Source organism: Pollachius pollachius, assembly GCF_949987615.1.
Source record: "Pollachius pollachius genome assembly, chromosome: 13".
Lineage (NCBI taxonomy): Eukaryota > Metazoa > Chordata > Actinopteri > Gadiformes > Gadidae > Pollachius > Pollachius pollachius.
The window spans coordinates 6,651,693-6,670,822 of NC_136946.1; the positions used below are offsets into that span (position 1 = coordinate 6,651,693).

The 19,130-nt window shown below is 48.9% G+C and overlaps 1 protein-coding gene across 1 annotated transcript in view; it reads left to right on the forward strand.

Moving 5' to 3' along the window:
• Positions 1–19,130, forward strand: part of pard6gb (par-6 family cell polarity regulator gamma b) — a 31,154-nt gene that overhangs the window by 10,664 nt on the left and 1,360 nt on the right. Inside the window, exon 3 of the mRNA XM_079749274.1 lies at positions 18,631–19,130. This exon is cut by the window's right edge and continues 1,360 nt beyond it. Within this exon, the coding sequence (XP_079605400.1) occupies positions 18,631–19,130 (500 nt within the window). The remainder of the gene's footprint in view (positions 1–18,630) is intronic.

A 19,130-nucleotide genomic window follows, 5' to 3' on the forward strand; every position in this document is an offset into this window, starting at 1 on the left:
AATATCACATATCTAACATGCAGAGAACAAATGTTAACGTCAGTGTGGACGTCTATCGTCTCCCTGGAGGAAAAGGTCTCCAAACTCAAAAACAAATGTGCATCTGCAATATTTAGTGTTCTCCAGTGAGGACCTGTTTTCTTTATTAAATCCAAACTATTTGACCTCTCTACAAACCCTGGTCTGTGAGTAGAGCCATATGAGAGTAAACACATTTTAGTTTTTGTTTTCGTCAAAGGACACTTTAAAGTCGTATCACGTCAACTGCTGGGAAATATTGAAATAAACTCTAAGTGTGTGTGTGTGTGTGTGTGTGTGTGTGTGTGTGTGTGTGTTGGGAGGCCTGTGTCCAATTGTAGGCACCAAGTCACGGTTGAACCAGACCACAGCAGGAGAAAGTGTCTGTGAGACAGATGTGTCTGTATGTTTGTTGGACATCATGTTTGCCTCACATCAGCATTTGACCCCCGGTGGTTACTGGTGTGTTCAGCAGAAACCACATCCAGGGAGGGGGATGGAGAGAGACTGTACTAGAAGTCGCTACTATAAGCAGCACAGATTAAACACGTTGCCTTGTCACAGTAAAGCGATGGCAGACCACCAGAGAGAGAGAGAGAGAGAGAGAGATTGTCTTTTTCATGTGTTCAATCAAGTTATTTATAGCATGCTGTCTTTACGCTAGGCCTAGCCTAATTGTGCACGGCGATACTATAATGGTCCCCTTCTCTCCCTGCGCAACATCAAAAGTGTCTTTGAGAGGGCCCGTCCATTATGTTGAGGCTGCTCGCACTTCTGGTCTTTGTGCTCCACATCTGAGCAGGGCCCCGGGGCCCGGGCCATGAAGAGTGCTGGTTGCGTAAACGGGGTAAAGATAATAATAATAATAATACAGTACATGCAAGTTATAATGACCACACCCCCGCCGAGGTCAGACCAGCTGTCTGTTCTACGAGATGTTGTGGACACCCTCTCTTCATCCTTTCTTTCTCACTGTTATTCATTCTTTCCTACTTTTTCCCTGTAAATAACTTTTTTTTAATTCAATTTGGAATATGTCTTTTCACAGTAAGTAAAGGATTGAGCATCCATGTATTATATAGATATGAATAGCTGTCTGGAATATAGTCCTTAAAATAGTGTCTGTCTGTCTGTCTGTCTGTAGGCTACCGTCTGTCTGTCTGTCTGCCTGTCCCTTCACTGACCCCACCGTCTCTCAGCCTCCATACAACATAGGTGCTTAGACAACCGGTCTTTACAACCGGTCCATTGTTGAGACTGGATCGTACCAAACAGCCCCAGCACAGGGCGCGCCCCCTTTATAGATCAGCTTCTGGAGGACGGGGGACGGAGGGGGGCTGAGGGCTGTCTGCATTCCTGGACTCCGTGCTCCAGGTAGCGCTTGAGACCGCTCCAGATTCCTTGCATATTAGTGTCTGCCTCAGACCGTTTTACTTACTGGAAGCAATGGGGGGAAAGAGAAGAAAAAAGGCTAGGGGTCGGGGGTCAGGCTGACGGGAGAGGGAGGGAGAAGGGGGAGCCCACCCCTTTCAAGTTGGTTCCGTAACCCTGTGACTCACTGGCTCTGACCAAGGCGCTGCTCTGTGAATGTACATAATAATGGCCGCCCTTGAGTCTACCCAGGTCTGGTGAATGGTTAACACTGATTGGTTTTGGTGGTCCCACAAAGCGCAGTGTTCAAATACTCCTCCCTGCTCTTCCTAGTGCCCTATAGCTCCAGTACGCACAGCAAAACGAGAAGTACAAGCTGAGCGCTGGGAAGCTGGAGGACGGTTAAGCAGGGGGAAAAAGGATCAATTCCGGACGAGTTTTGTGGTGAAGAAGTATTTCTTGATGAGTGATTGGCAAAGCCTCTGCAGATACTGTCTCCACAGCATAAATGCCTTCGGAAATGTCTCCTCCCATGTAAAAATGCTGCATTTGTAATAAAACTTGAACCAGTGTTTAGTGTGTGCGTGTGTGTGTGTAAATGGCTTCCATGCGTGGTTGCCAAGCGCAGCAGAATATTACAGTAGTGATCAGTCATGTGAAGGGTTAGAGGAAGAAAGGGTTTGAAGAAGAGCGAAGCGAGGAAGAGGGATGGCAGGGACCATGGTAGACAGGTCGTGTCCGTTTTGCGGTCTGGCCCCCGGGCACGTTGCTGATGCAGAGGTCTGCGCTCCACACAGCTCTCTGGAAAACTGTGTGGTGGAGGAGCGGAAGGCTGCGCACACAGAGCCGGTCCAAGTGTAGAGAACTGGACAGCCAGATACAGACGGGCCCCGGATCAGTTGCACACAGAGCCGGTCGAATGTAGACCTGGACCGCCAGATACATGCAGGCCCCGGATCAGTTGCTGAAGTGAAGTTGTGTGTTTTCTTGTTCTTTGCAGTTCATCCAAGGAAAACTCGACGTGTGAAAGGCCAGTTTCAGATGCCTGCATTCCCATCGGCAGCTGATGGATAAACAATCTGGCCACTATATAAAACTGCACAATAGACACAATAGTTCCGCTCTTCCCATTGGTCAGTTGTCTTCCTTTTGTGTAGCTCTTCCGGCCGATTCGAATGCACCTGTGTATACTGGTGCAGCGTTACCCAGACTGGAAACACAGAACTCTTTTGGTTTAAAGAAGCTCTGCGTCACAAACCACAAATTCACCAGACAGTGTGTGTGTGTGGGCTTGTCTGTAAAATTACCCTGGTGTGTGTGAGCACAATGGCGTCCGCAGTTAAAGTGTGATGGAGCTGGCTGGTGTCTGAGTTAGTTGGGGTGTCCATGTCGGATGGGAACTGCTTTCCTTTGTCCCCCACGACTGGAAGCCCCTCACACCCAGCAGCACGGCCGGGGGCAGTAAATCAAGTGGACGAGGAAGGAGAAAACATGCGTAGAAAAGACACTAATGCGATCTGACTTCTTCAACAGGCAATCAAACATGAGGTGTATTCCCGCTTGTTTCATAGTTATAACCTTTTTGGTGTGTTTCTGTGACTCATTTTTTTTTGTACGTTTTTACGGCCTTGGAACAACCGGTGAATGGCTTTCAAGCGTTGCCGTGGAGATGCAGGCCGCCGGTGGCGTTGTTTTATTGGGGTTAAGCAGCGTTGCCTAGTGGAGGATGCACCCAACTTGAGTTTCCTTTTCCCAACTCAAGCATTCCAGCGCTAACACAGCAGGGCTAACATTTCCCCGTCTTCCTCTGTTTTCTGTTCCTCTGCCACATGGATCAAAACCTTCTACCTCACAATCGTTAGTCTCTTTCTCTTGCGCGCTCTCTCTCTGATGTCAAACCCCCCCTAACCCCCCATCCCCTGCTGTGTGGAGGCGGGACGCCGGTCGGCCTGTGTTTTAATTAAACTCACAACGTCTGTTGTTTTAAGCCTGTGTGTGTGCTTTTTTGTGGTCTTTGGGTCTGCCTCATTTTATGTTTTACAACCCCACTTTAAACGGCGGATCGGACCTTCCCTTCCTCTCCCCCATTACGTTGAAGTCTTTCTTTTTCCCAGACATTCTGTGAGGGAGTTTCTTCTTTCTTCCAAACCTGGGACTCTCCCAACACGAGCAGACAGGGTTGCTTGTGTTTTTTCTTTTAGTTTTCAGCAGCATTGTTTTCGGTGGTTTCACAGACCGGAGTCAGTCGGCCTAGAGCCTCTGTTGACCTCCTGTCCCCGACTGGTTTCACCAAAGTGCTTTTGCTCGCAAGGCTGGAGCCTCTCAATTTACCTTTTTATAGAGGGATAATGACGAGGTTGAAGGAAAACCATTTCAAGTGAGTCAGAGGTTGAAGTAAACAAACATGACCCAAACATGGTAGCCTTGCAGGGGAATCTTTTCTTCCAGAAGATAAGTTTCAAGTTAATAATATTTTGAAAATTATAACCTGATTTATTTTCCACACTTGGGACTAATTAAAGATGAGATGGCAAGTGCGCATTATCGGTTGAGTCACATCAAATTCTGATTTGGAGGAATCTAACTGAGAATAATTAGGGAAATAACAGACCTATACTTGGACCCTTTCGGGTAATTGCACGTTGGAAAGGCCCAATATAGCCAAATATAGTCATCTGGGGACACGTCCACCATACCCAGACCACACCCTTGATGCCAAACCTGCACATGGAGAGAAACAAGACCCAAATACTTCCGTTCTATCCCTGGGTTTCTGGTTTGGTGTGCTGCTGTTTCTTCGTGTGTGTGTGTGTGTGTGAGTGATGTTTCTTTGGAAGGGACCCTCACCACTGGCATGTTGTGGTCGATGGCGTGGGGGAAAAAACAGTGAAGACATCCCAGCTCACGATCAACACTAAACCAACTGAAATTTGTTCCCGCCCACCCAAATATTTAGGCTATTCTATTTATTTTCCCTTTCTTTATTTTTTTACATCCACAAAAAGTACGGTTCCAGTGCCAAACTCTGGCGTCTGATTATTTATTTTGTGCTGTTCCCAGGGAATTGAAGATGATGCTACGAAATCCAAGCTCATGTCCTTTGCTTAGCTAGCACAAGCTATTATCTGAACCTACGAAAGGCTAGGCGAGTGTCTTTTGCTTAAGCAAGCACAAAAATCTCCTGCGGTAACGTGAGGACAACCTCTCCACAACTCCCGATTCCGTAGCCCCGCCCCCTTTATGCTCTAATTGGTCCGTTGAATACCACATGATATGCTGTGTAACAGTTTGGCTTTCTCAACCGATTTCGCTTTTCGGTTTCCAGCTTGTTTTAATTCCCATCAAGCAAACTACTGTCAACAGTGTTGTGGCTTGGGGGGGGGGGGGGGTGAGACGACACACACATATTTCAATATGTCCTTTGTAATATAGTAATATACGACACATCCAACCCCATTAAACCCCAATCACCCTGGAGGAATGTTCTCCAGTTTATTTACTGGTAGGAAGAGAAGAGACAATGCAGAGACTGGCTGGGAGACATGATGCGAGATGGGGGGAGGCTGGAGGGAGGGGGGGGAGGGCGATGATACCAAATCCACGGGAGGCAGGGGGTGAGTCCGGGGTTAGGGAGGAGAGGTTGCGGTCGTTACTAGGGTGTAGCTGGGTGATGGCTCAGGGAACAGGGCCCTGCAATAGGAGGAGGCGTCTGCTCCTCCCTAATTACATCCCTGCTGTGGAACAGGGCCGGACACGCCATGAGTGCGTGTGAGTGTGCTTTTGTGTTTAATAATTCATAAGCGTGTGCTTAGGCCAAAAACGGAGACTTTCACACACTCGACACTGATTCCCATGACGCAAGTGCTAGCTTGTGTGAAATGACAAGTCTGCTCGGACACACCTCTGGGTTCACTTAATTTATCAAAGCATAGTAATCTGTGTGGTTACCCGATGTGGTACATGTCACGCCAAATGCGTTCGTTAACTGATATTAAAGTGGCAATCTCAGAGATAAGCGGTATTTGTTCCCAGAGATACAGTAACGAGACCCAGTTTGGTAGCGTTCATAATCCTGCAACTGCAAGGGCTTTCATCGGCGGGCCTAAGGCTGAGTCACCATTGTGATGCCTGATTCTGCGATGGATAGTGACTTAACAGACATTTATTCACATTAAATCTTGGCACTTTAAAAGACATGTTTATAATCTTTCCCCAACTGTTTTTTTTTCATTTCAATCGTTTGGAATGAAAAAAAAAACCCTAACCCTAACCCTAATCCTTACCCTAACTGTGAAATATTTCAAAGAAAAACGGAGCTCTGAGCTCCCAAAGGTCTCTTTCTATACACTTTGGAGCAGTTTGTTGGAGTTGCCATGCGAAACGCACGGCCTCTGGCTACCCAGGGTTATTTTGAGCATCCATAATTACTGAGAAGAAGGGACTGACTGGGCTGGCTTTCAGCAGCATGTATCCACCGCTGGCGTGGCTACAGCACAGGGGCTGTGCAAAGAGCACAGGGCCCATGCTTAAGGTGGATGGGGGAAGCAATGTTGTGTTTGCTTTGCAAGCATGTCGGTTTCTATTTCTTCCTTTTCTTTGTCGGTTGCTGTTTATGGCAATCATGCTAATCCCTGACTTCATGTGCCAGTCGCGGCGGGTGTGCGTAATACTGTAATACCCACACAACAATGTTTATAGCTTCACACGGGTTCTTTGTTTGGGTGTAGTTAGCATAATCTACACCTTTTGGCTGGAGGGGAACCCACTGTGCTGTTTGGAGTGCAAACCACATCTACGTGATGGATATCATGCAACACGCGGAAATGCTGACTACCCCATCCATCACCTGAAACCATTTCTATCAGTCCAGAGTGGTCCTAGGCCACTAGTGGTCTCTTGGTGTTTATCTCCCTCGGACCACATGAAGGATTCCATGACCGTTGAGACAAAACGCAACCCCAATCCGTCATCGGTTGTCACACTTGCACACTCAGACCTACAGATTGATGGATGCGTGTGCTGCCTGTTAACTCTTGGTCTTGTTTTCATTATAAAGCCAATGAATCTGTCATTTATCGGTGTGAACATTCTATTAATTGCTTTGGCCACCAAAGCATTCCTCCACGTCGCATTTGAACCACGATTGGACCAGGTGTTTATCATGTGTATTTTCAAGACATGCGCTTTGTATTAGATAGATTAACTCCAACAACTGATTTGGAGGTTGTTTCTCCCTCAAAGGAGTGGTGTGTGTCTGTGTGTGTGTGTGTGTGTGTGTGTGTGTGTGTGTGTGTGTGTGTGTTTGGTGCATGTGCGTGCTTCCAACATCATCTCGCCATGGTGCACTAGAGCTCAGAGATGAGCCTCACATAAAGTACATATCTACATCTATATTTAGGTCACATGGCTCAAACAATGAGACAAGCTGTCGTCCCCTTCCCCCTCTATCCCCCCTATCCCCCCAGCCCTTTGGACGATTGTGTTAAAGCCATAACTGGTGCAGACAGCCTCCTCCTCATTGGTTACACTGGGGCCGGCCAGCGGTGGTTCCTATTGGCCGTGAGGGTCCGCGGTCACCAGAGCAGTTGTCAGAGAAAGTTCTGGAACGCTACTTTGCTCCTTTGATACCCGTTGGGAAGCTTTCTCCTTGACTTTGTGATAAAGAGGTCTTGAGTTTCTGCTGTAAGAAATATATTGCTAATCGAGACTCTCCTTCATTCCCACCAATCCCAGGACATTTAATATTCCCTCTGCCCTGCAGGAAGTTTTTTCTGCCGTAATCCCATGACCAATGTCCATAACAACACGCTGTTTTTCCATCAGGATGACAGCGAGGACTGTACGTTTTTCTACTCTTTCGGCCTCACCGGTCAGCCTGTTCCCTGACAGAGGAAGTGCAGGGGATGAGCCTTAATAACACCGGCTTCCTTGAGATAACAACTCCTCTGCGTGTCATGGCCGGCTGTGTCTGTTGCCGTCCTACGCAGCAGTCTGCTGCTACTCTCTCCCATGGCCCATCTGCCGTTAATTCCACTTTGATTACCGTCTACCTCGGCTGCCCGTGTAAGCTGGACTGGGCTGGCAGAGTTTTTTTGGCGAAGTCCTCGCGACACAGGTTGAATGACAAACATACTGTTTTTCAAAGCCCTTCGCAGCCGACCGGCGGTTTGAAACTTCTCGTTTTTTCGCAGACAAACTTGTGTTATTAGTTTGGGGTCGTCAGTGGAGGAGATTTATGTTTTGTTTTTCAAATGTATTGACGTTAGTCTTTTAACCTTTTTGTCAACTCATGACTCACTCACACTCCATTACTGAGCGGGAGAGAGATGCTTATTGAAAACCTCTCGAGCAGTTTAGTCAAACACACACATGCGCACAAACTCGTGCACACACGCACACAGCAACACACACGGTGAGAAGATCACCTCCCTGCAGACTCCATGCTTCCCCTCTCCAAACATGTGGGCCGCGGGACAGCCTGTGAGTCTGGCCCACTCAGCAATTCAGAGAGGGAGGGAGGGAGATGTAGAGGAAGGAAGATATGGAGGAGGGAGGGAAACGGGAGATGGGGGAAGTGGGGAAGAGGCTCCGACTGACTCCCTTTAGACAGTTTGTGTGTGTGTGTGTGTGTGTGTGTGTGTGTGTGTGTGTGTGGTTGTGTGCTGACATACATTTCTTGATTTTCCTGACTCCATTAATGGTTTGCCCGTATCTATTCAAATTACACTCGCACTCGCACACTCTCACAGGAAGGTGTGCGGTGGGGAGACATGCAGGCATGTCTGAGCCTGCATGTCTGAGTTACCCAACTGCAACGGGAACACTGGAATCAATTGTCACACGATTGGAGAAATCTTTATTAGCCATTACTACTATCACATTACTATTACCGTCACTCAGCAGTTCCATTGTGTTTGTCCTTCTTCAATGTCTCATTGAATATATGTCGCTACATCTATTTCTAAAGGCGGTGATACCTAATTTCTTAGTTTGAATTACAAACTATTTCTAGGACGGTTCAATGTGTATTATTCTAGCATAAAGCTGCTAGCACTAGATGATAACGTTTCTAGCTGCTGTTGCTAGTACATGTTTCTGACGCGCACTCTTGGGCTGAAGAGCACGGTAAAGACAGCTTCTCATGCTAGCTGTGTGTGTGTGTGTGTGTGTGTGTGCGTGTGCGTGTGCGTGTTGTGCGCCCGGGGCACTTTCATGTGGTGCGGTTGTCCCTGCGTCACGTTTCTTTTTTGTTATGTTTCGACGGGAAAGTGAATGTTTTGGATTTCGTCATATTCGGTTATTGGTTGTTTATCAAAATGTTCTCCTCTCCTTCCCGACATTGACTAAGTACTTTTTATCTCTGTTGCTGACAAGATAGCGGCATGTCTGGTTAGTGTATCGAGACGCTGCCCGGGGCTTAAAGTTGTATCTTCACAGATACAAAATATGGTGGAAAGGTCAAAGTCTGTCCACTCAAATCTACTCTTTGATACACTTGGTGTGTGTGTGTGTGTGTGTGTGTGTGTGTGTGTGTGTGTGTGTGTGTGGGAAGGAGCAGGAGGGTGGAGGTGGTTTTTAGCTAATCCTTCCAGGCAGCCTGGTGTGTCTCACCTCCATCCAGGCGCAGATTAAGAGGCCCGGGGGGGCCTGGCTCCGATCACTGCCAGCCTCCTGGTGGGGGTCTGCCCCCTGCCCCCTCCCAACACAGGATGGACAGACCTATTACAGTTGACAGAAATATGGACGGATCATTTGATCAATGGTCCTCCTGTCTGGACCCTAGAGCATGGCATTAACACTGCCCGGGTTAGAGGTTTGATTCCCTACCGGAATCCAACCCACCGGACCCCATGTGGGTTAACACATGTAATAAACGTACCCACATGCGCTGTTCTAAGCTGCTTCCGATAAAAGCGTCCATTAAACATGAAGTATTTATATTCATTTAATATTCCCTCATGGTTGGGTCTTTTGGTCCCAGTTATGTTTATCACTGGGAGAATTGGGCAGGCGTTTACAGTTAGTTGATGGGTTTCCCATAATGCAGTGGGGGGGGGCAGTCCCGTGCAGGAAGTAAGGGGAGGTAATCCACACTTCACACGTGTGTGTGTGTGTGTGTGTGTGTGTGTGTGTGTGTGTGTGTGTGTGTGTGTGTTATCGTAGTGACAGAAGCACTCTGTACGTGGCGGCCTGTTACTGTTAGTTCTCATTCCCCAGTCCTTTCTTGTGATTGGTTCCTGGGGTATGACTCCCACCTCGCACACGGCCACACCTAGAGATCCGTGAGCATGCACACACATCAAGGATGTTCTTAAGAACCCACGATTGTATTGAGACACTTTTGATATAAAAAAAAAAGGAAAGAGCTTCTCTGTATCATTTGTCGAAAGATCTGCCTAGTTTGTAGGCTGCTGTATTCCATATAGTTGGAATACAGCAGCCATTCCCATTGTAAGACCCACCGCCAGTCTTACAATTGGACCTATACAGTACATGTATAATGTATATAATGTGTCTTTTTGAACTTTGGTTCACTCAAACCCCCTGAATCGGAGCGCTGACCTCTCTCCTCCTATCTCTGTCGAGTGGAGTTTATTTTGGATCTCGAAGAGGACAATTTAGCGATGGTGTTTATTTTGAATCTGGACTCCCTGAAAGTAATGTATTGATTTTGGACCAGGGTTCATTCTCTATGTCGGCTGTAACACCATGCCTGCTGCATGCAGACGGACAGAAACATAGAAAGACAGACGGCCTGTCGACCACATGGTAGTAAAAACCCTTCCCTGGATTCAAACCCCCAGCCCGAGCTGCTTGGAGCCAGGTGAGGGCAGGATTGGCGGCAATCAATCATCGTTTTTATCGTCCTTTTTTGCTGAAAAAGTTAGGCCTTTCTCGGAGAAGGCCAGGGAGGGGACACACACACACACACACACACACACACACACACACACACACACAGAGACACACACACACACACACACAGAGACACACACACACACACACACAGAGACACACACACACACACACACAGAGACACACACACACACTCACAGAGGCACACACACAAACACACACACACTCACAGAGGCACACACACACTCACAGAGGCACACACACACACACACAGCTCTCCCCTTAGTATTCAATGCCACAGAGACGTGAGGGGCACTCATGATGGGGTTGGGGGTTCCGGTTGGGTTTGGGTGGTGCGGTGGGCGTTGACACCTGTAGGTTGGGGGGTGGGGTCGAGGGTGGAGACTCTGTGCACTCCCTCCCCCACCCTGCTGTGCACGCCCAGCTCTGCCTAACGCATCCCAGATGTGCTGGCAGGCACCACAGCATCTATGGAACAGAGTGTGGGGAACAGATAACGTGTGTGTGTGTGTGTGTGTGTCACTCATCCCAGCCTGACCTGTTGAACTCCCGCTCCGCCGGCTAATCGACTCAGCACGGGCACGGTGCTGTGGACTGGGCCGTTCCCAACAATGACTTGTGCTCCTCCCTCCGTATGCATCACCCCGGTCCCAGCCCAAGCCCCTTAACTTCTTTGTGTTTTTTAAGCGAATCACACCCCCTCTCTCACGTGTCCGTACATGTCGCCCCGTGAACGCGCTGTCTCGCTCGCCGCTGCAGCCCCGGCGGCGAGGAGACGACCCCCCCCCCCCCCCCCCCCCCTCTCCCCCCGTCTGTTTTCCATCCCTCCAACTGTCAGCGAACGCGCCGGCATGTATTCCGGCGCACTCCGACTTTCCATCCGAGCCTTGCCTCGACCAGCCCTGACAGGAATGCTAAATATGTTTGCTTATTTTAAAGAAGACTTTTCTTTTTTTCTCTCTTCCCCAGCCTGGATTCTTTTATTTTTCTTCCCCCTGTCTCCGAGTTGATATTTGGTGAATACCTTGGCCGGGCGTCGGGGTTGGGGGGGGGGGGGGGGGGGGGAGGTTGGTTGTTGCCAAGATATCCACTGAACGCGTGGACGGATCCGGTTGCGGTTTTGTGAGACGGTGTGCGACTGTTGAGTCGTAGTTGTGTTTCATCTCGTAAAGTCTTTATTTATTTTTTTTATGTGCACTTACGACCCCATCACCTGACACGTAGTTAACAGTAAAGTAACCGTTGTCGTAACCTTGGAGGGAAGAGCCAGGTGGGAGTCGAGCTTGTGTGTGTGTGTGTGTGTGTGTGTGTGTGTCTCTCTCTCTGTTTGTGTGTGTGTGTGTATGTGTGTGTCTCTCTCTCTGTTTGTGTGTGTGTGTATGTGTGTCTCTCTCTCTGTTTGTGTGTGTTTGTGTGTGTCTCTCTCTGTTTGTTTGTGTCTGTGTGTATGTCTCTGTGTGTGTGTGTGTGTGTGTGTGTGTGTGTGTGTGTGTGTGTGTGAATGTGTTTCTCTGTGTTTATGTGTGTGTCTCTTTCTCTGTGTGTCTCTCTCTGTTAGTTTGTGTGTGTGTGTCTCTGTCTCTGTGTGTGTGTGTGTGTGTGTGTGTGTGTTAGCAGAATGAAAGCTCTCCCATGACACATTGTCTTGGCCACTATCTATTCTCTCTGCTATCGTTCCATCGAGGGACGTGTACGGTGTACACTACCATGTGTGGATTTATCTTTTCTCCCCAACCATAGAAAGAGAGAATGTCTTTGTTCCTGAGCCTATGATGTCATGCAGTGGGCGTCTGGGGCGACCACCCGCTGACCCCCCCCCCCCCCCCCTTCACTAAGCACAATGCTCTCCTTTTGGCGTTTCCTTTTAAGAACCAATTCCCCTTAACGAACCACGGGGAATTACACTGGAGACACACACAACCTCACTGTATGCTGCATGCTGCTATCGTTGCACTTTAGGTGTCTTCGCTTTGCCCTACTTGGAGTTGATTTGTCGTGTGTGTGTGTGTGTGTATGTATGTGTGTGTGTGTGTGTGTGTGTGTGTGTGTGTGTGTGTGTGTGTGTGTGTGTGTGTAACCCAAGGCAAAAAGAAAGTGGGTCTAGAGTTATTCTGTTTATTTTTTCTTTCCGTAGACTGTCTCTGTCTCGCTCTTGCTTCTCTCTCTCTCTCTCTCTCTCTCTCTCTCTCTCTCTCTCTCTCTCTCTCTCTCTCTCTCTCTCTCTCTCTCTCTCTCTCTCTCTCTCTCTCTCTCTCTCTCTCTCTCTCTCTCTCTCTCTCTCTCTCTCTTATATAGCAGTGGTCTCTCCACTGTCAGTAAGCCCTTGGTCACGCCTGGCCGTGCGAGCCCCATGACAGGGGTCGGGGGGTTGGAGGGCCGGAATGTGACATGGAGTGTACGTCTGGATATAGATGGAGCCGCTGGCCGTTGACCCAGGGTCAGTGGCCAGCGGCCCTGCAGCTTTTAATACCACGGCGGTGGATGGGACATGGGACACGAAACCAAGACCAATCTGTTTCCAGGTTCAACCCGTTTTTGTGCCGGGTCCCCACCACTCACACACCCTCACGCACACCACACCCCAGCCCTCACAGTTTTGGTGTTTGTGTGTGTGTGTGTGTGTGTGTGTCAGAGGGGCCACTTGGCCATGCAAGGGCCATACCAAAGTGTAAATAAAACTCCAACAAGAGCCTCGTTAAAAGGGGGTTCCGTGACCTGGGTGTGGGGGGTGGGAGGGGCTCGGAGCGTTCTGACCCCACCGACCTCCTGTACCTCCTCCATATAGATGCACTTTCACACGTTCTGCAGCCCACCGACAGCACAAAGACCTCCATTTTACTGCACAGGGTACAGCCAGGAGGTCCGTGTGAGGGCATGGCCACAACAAGCCAGATCTATAGCAAGTGCCGTCTTCGTCACCTCAGGGAGAAAACTGATTATGTGAGGAGCACTGGGGACGTATAGGATGTATTTATAGTTTTCCGTAAACAAAGTAGCAGTCATTCCCTGTTTGTAGAGGTACACATCCCTTCTTGAGGTTGTATTTATAGTGGTATTTCATAACAGAGTACCGCCCCACTCACCCGCCCCAGACCAGTACAGTACACACAGATGGGATTTTTGTCTGTAATATGTGTGATTGAATCTCTTTTATTGATTTAGCTCAACCTGTATGGCCAATCCCATTACTAATCGCAAATCAGTTTGAACCTGTAATTATTCGGTGTGTGTGTGTGTGTGTGTGTGTGTGTGTGTGTGTGTGTGTGTGTGTGTGTGTGTGTGTGTGTGTTGTGTGTGTGTGTGTGTGTGTGTGTGTGTGTGTGTGTGTGTGTGTGTGTGTGTGCGCGTGCGTGTGCGGACTAACATAAATACACAATCATTCTTTCAATCAGGTGTATTTTCAAATCATGGCGACGGAGTATCTAAACAATCAATAGTGGCGGGCGGCCCTTCTCGGAACCGTATCGTCTCGAAAGACCGGTTACTGCAATCTCTCTGCCCGGCTGGAGCGCGTCCAAGTGATGTCATTCGACACTGTCATTCGAATTTGAGTGACATCAGCCGAGTCCCATTTGTTTACGGCGCATTACTTGAATGTCTGGGCGGGTTCGCATTCTGGGTGTTTGCACTGGTTCTGTCGGCGCCCAACCAACAACCAACAACCAGCATGAGACCGAATCAACAGCCTGCATTGTTCCCCACAAGCGCCATTACAACATATGTTGTAACCACCCATTATCACGGGGCAGTGCCGTCAATACATGAGGGTATTGTGGACATTCACACAAGGGGCTCCCCCACACAAAAAGGTCCATTACGGCGTCTGACTCCCTAAAAGTGACCTCATCCCTGGCTCTGTGGTGTCCTTGTTAAACAAGTACTCCCTCTGATGGGTTTGGGGGGCGGGGGCGGGGGGGGGGGGGGGGGGGGGGCGGGGGTCGTCTCTCGCCCGACACATACATGCGTGCGTACCGCGTGCCATAATGGTAATCCATATCGATTTCTCCATGGAAGCAGTGAACCGAATGCCGCTTCACGAGGCCGGAGCATCAGCAAGGTCACCCAAGCGTTTCAGAACGATGATGTTTTTGTTTTTGAGTTTCATAATACCCACGATGCCTTGCCCTCCGTGCATCTTTATGGTTTGTTTTGGGCCTGGAGCGAGCGCTGGAAGACGTGCCAGGGCAGAGTGCTTTCTGGGAACGCTCTCGACGCACATCGCACGTCGTAAACCTCTCTGGAGATCCCTGCGCTGTTTGGGAGACGCTGATGAAGCAGGAAGCTGTGACAGGCTGCCTCTTAAAAGAGTCAAGGCGAACGCAGGGAATTGTTTTGCATGGCTGGCTGTCTGGGATCACACGACAGCATGACACTCCCACTAGGACAGTGGCTCTTTTGGCCTCTGATCCCATTTCAAGCACTGAAACCTTAGCTTTTGTGCATCTTCTTCCAAGCAAGTTGTTTTTACCCAGTCATCGTCTGCCGGTAATATGTAATAATACAGGTAAACGTCAGCGCATCGCTGTACCACACACGTGGTGATAAGTAGTAGTTATCTAGTGGCTTTGAATCGTTAGGCACAGTTAGTCTTTACAGGACGTCTATTAGACCCCACCCAAAGGTTTGAAACCACTTAATTAGCTAGCTAACTTCTTATTGTTGCACCAGAGTAATCCACTTACAGAATCTAGGCAGCAGAGTGAATTGAGGGCACGTTGGTCCGTACGACTGATTTATGTGCGGTCCGAAATGGCTCTAACTCAACGGCACGGAGCTACAAAGCTAAATGTAATGGGTTCCTGGCAATACACCTTCTTCCTGGCAAAGCTAGACAGAAAGTTGGACCGAAAAACGAAATATCAAAAGGCTTGCCTTCAACCTGTTCTGATGTATCTCCAAGTCCATACACCTGCATTTCACACGTGCTCCACACTCGCATGCACGCATACACATGCTCAGGTTGAGTAAAGACCGGGGTTACCCACATGTCCTCGTCCTGGCACTTAATAATAAAGGACTTAGAATTGTGTAGCGTCTTATCCTAGCTATCTTGTTGTATACAGGAAGTTGGTTAACGTAGCAATTGCAAATCATTAGCACTTGAATAAAGAAATTAATATCTTTACTGTACCGACAGCGATATATTGTTTCTCTTTCTTCTGACAAATGTCCTAAGTAAGTCGCTTTGGATAAAAGGGTCTGTAAATTCCCTAAATTGATGATACAGTGAAAACGTGATTGGAAGGAACTGAACCTGAGTTCATTGGCCCATGAACCCGTCCCCAGGCTCAAATATGTGTGTAGTTCACGACGAGTTGAGGTTGATTATGCTGGAGACGACAGAGCAGAAGATAGGCTAGTCTGGGAGCTCCACCGCTATTTAAGGCAATTAGCATTTTTCCTTCCATGTCAGCGTTTAGCTCGGCTCTTGGAAGACTGGCAGTGGGATGGCAATTTTTAGGGTTTAAGAGTAACTTGTTTGAGGGTAACTGTTAACAGCCGTGTGTGTGTGTGTGTGTGTGTCTCTCAAGTTTTGTCACTTTAGGTTCCATATGGTCCATGTTTACATAGTTCTGGAAACTTCCATTCATTCAATCTGGTGGCAATGGGAAATGCCGCTCCGCCGGACCTCTAAGAAGACCATCAGCCACCACCTGCTAGTCTTTGATCATCTGGTTCACGCGGGATTACCCATCATGCTTCAGTGCAATTGGGGATTAGTCTTGTCAGGAGTTGTTAGAGGAGCATGCGTGTGATTGGCCTCCTGGCTCACACCGGTTTATGCCAGAATCACCATTTAGGTATGGCTAAATGGAGCCTGACCTGGCTAACTGCGGTCAGCTTTAACAGTTTTTATTTAAAACTGGATCAATCTCGTCTTGCCTGGTCCTTAAGGTCAACGGCGTTATCCTATAAGCAGCCTGTTCGTAATACAGCACAGACCGATTGTACACAGTCCAATCTTTCCATTAAGACAGGACCCCTACAGCCTTTGTTTTATCAGCTGCTGACTCATCAGAGTCCAGCTCCATGATAAGTCGTCATGTAAAAACATTCACGTTTGGTTCTGAGAGACATGTTTCTGTTCAACGATTCTCACAGGACACTCCCAATAGATTCACCGTCCCGTGCTTAATTTGGACAGCCTGCAGACAGACCTGCAGACAGACAGTCAGACAGACAGACAGGAATAGTATGAGTCTGGCTCTTTTTAGTGTCGACTGGACATCCGATTCTCCGGTTACCCCCCCCAGGTTTTGGAAACTTCTGGGTCTTCACAAGCTTGTATTACCCCAGGAATGTAGAATCAGCCGAACTCTATGTAAAGAAGAGTCTCTCTGAGATGGGTGGCCTATATAATCAATACGCGATCGAGAGAGCGATCAAACACATCTCTAGTCACAAATCTCTGAATGTTTCCTTTCCCACTGAAGAGGGAGAGTCGACAATTTTGACGCTTTTATTTTACAATAAAGAAGAAGAATGATTGATATACAAATTGAATTAGGCTTATTCTCTCTTGTTCTGGGGCGATTGTGTCGTGTTGCACAGCAGGGGCAGGAGTCTGGGGTGTGGCGAAGTGGTACCGTCGGGTGCTGTACTGGAGACCTCTCTTTGGTTTAATGAGGCTCTCCTGAGCCTCTCCCCTCCAATATGGTTCTCATCAGAGAGACGACTTGCACTTGCGGAAGAAATTCCAGCCCTGTAGCAAATGCCTTTTCTGGATTCAATCAAAACATGTGCCGCAGCGTACACATCGAGTATTTTAAAAATACCCCGTACCAGAATACTTTCAACTGAGGGGGAAAAAAAAGAGGAGAAATTATGCATCCTAGCGGGAGCTTAAGTAAGGCATTTTGTTGGTTGTTTTATTGGTCTGGACAGTTGAGCAGTCCGGCATGGATTGGCCAGACATCCCCTAGGTCCCTGGTAGTTAGTTCTCGGCGACACTCCGTTTGCCGAAAGTATAGGGTCAGTGGATTCATTTTTATTCCAACTGAAGTGCAGCATGAGAACGGAAATAAGGAGTTACGTTGTGGACCTGTCCTGATTTGTGGACATGACATTTTGAACGTGTTTTTTTGTTTTGTTTTTGTGAACAATTGACACACAGAGAGAGAGAGAGAGAGAGAGAGAGAGAGAGAGAGAGAGAGAGAGAGAGAGAGAGAGAGAGAGAGAGAGAGAGAGAGAGAGAGAGAGAGAGAGAGAGAGAGAGAGAGAGAGAGAGAGAGAGAGAGAGAGAGAGAGAGAGAGAGAGAGAGAGAGAGAGAGAGAGAGAGAGAGAGACACTGGGGCAGGTGTCTCAAAACAGTAGGATAGCGGATGAGTCATTCGGGTTGCCATGGAAGCGGGGGGAGTGAGTGAATCCTGTGGGACCAGTGCTTCCTGTCACATGCCGCCTCACTGTGTTTCCCTTTCCGCTGGGGGAGAGGGAGAAAGCAGCCGGCTTATCAACCCCGTTATCACCGGCTCCTGGTCCAGTCTCCTTCTCTTTGTCAGAGTGTGTGTGGCGGCAGTAAGCAACCTCCGCACTGACCTCAGACCCGCTTAGCTTAGGCGCGCTGGTTGTACATCTTCAACTGCGGACATCATCGCATATTGACATAATAAATGATAGCTTTTTCGCCTTTGTCTGTATCCGCATTCTCTGATACACGTGAACAAAAGCAGCCTGGTTGCCATGAATCACCAATCTCAGCTAGTTTCTAGAAAGTTCCTGCTCTTCATTAGGGGGCAGGAGGGCTTGGGGGGTGTTGGGGGGTGCAGGTATATGTTGGCACTTATGAAAGAGCGCCTCGCTGCAGCTGCTGTTAGAAGCTACGGGAGGTTTGGGGGGTGGGGGGCTCACCTCCGGAGAAGGATACTGCTCTGCTCTGCACATTCAGCATTTTGGCGCACACATGTAACACACACACACACACACACACACGTGCAAAAACACACACACACATAAGCAAAAGCAAACACACACACACACATACACAAAAGCACACATACACCACACATGTGCCATCTCAGCAATTCATTCGTGGCTCTATGTTATTTGCATACCCAAGTTAAGTGAACTCATAATGTTGCAGTATTCCAAAGATGCCATGTCATCGTCTGCCTGTTTTTCCCGCAAGGTTGTACGAAGTTAACGCGTTAAGTTCCAGCTCTTTTAAAATGGAAAACTTTAGAAGAGGGAAATGAATCGTCCCACAAAGAAATACATTTAAACAGAGCTAGTTTTGAGCCCATTGAATCATATTTGACAGTTGCCTCAATCTGGGAAATCTGATATGTGAACGCAACCCGTAATAGTGTTTCTTGAAGCTAACCCTCTCCCCCCCCCCCCCCCCCCCCCCCCCCCCCCCTCTACAGAAGAGGTGGACTACACCAACTTCGGCACCAACACGCTGACGCGGCGCAAGAAGGCGGTGGTGACCATGCGCAACGACGTCAACCGCAAGCGGCCGCCCATCCGCATCGGCATGCCGCAGGACTTCCGGCCCGTCTCCTCCATCATCGACGTGGACATCCTGCCCGAGTCGCACCGCCGCGTGCGCCTCTACCGCCACGGCTCGGACAAGCCGCTGGGCTTCTACATCCGCGACGGCACCAGCGTGCGGGTCACGCCGCACGGCCTGGAGAAGGTGCCCGGCATCTTCATCTCCCGCATGGTCCCCGGCGGGCTGGCCGAGGGCACGGGCCTGCTGGCGGTCAACGACGAGGTGCTGGAGGTGAACGGCATCGAGGTGTCGGGGAAGAGCCTGGACCAGGTGACGGACATGATGATCGCCAACAGCCACAACCTCATCGTCACGGTGAAGCCCGTCAACCAGCGCAACAACGTGGTGCGCAGCAGCCGCATCTCAGGCAGC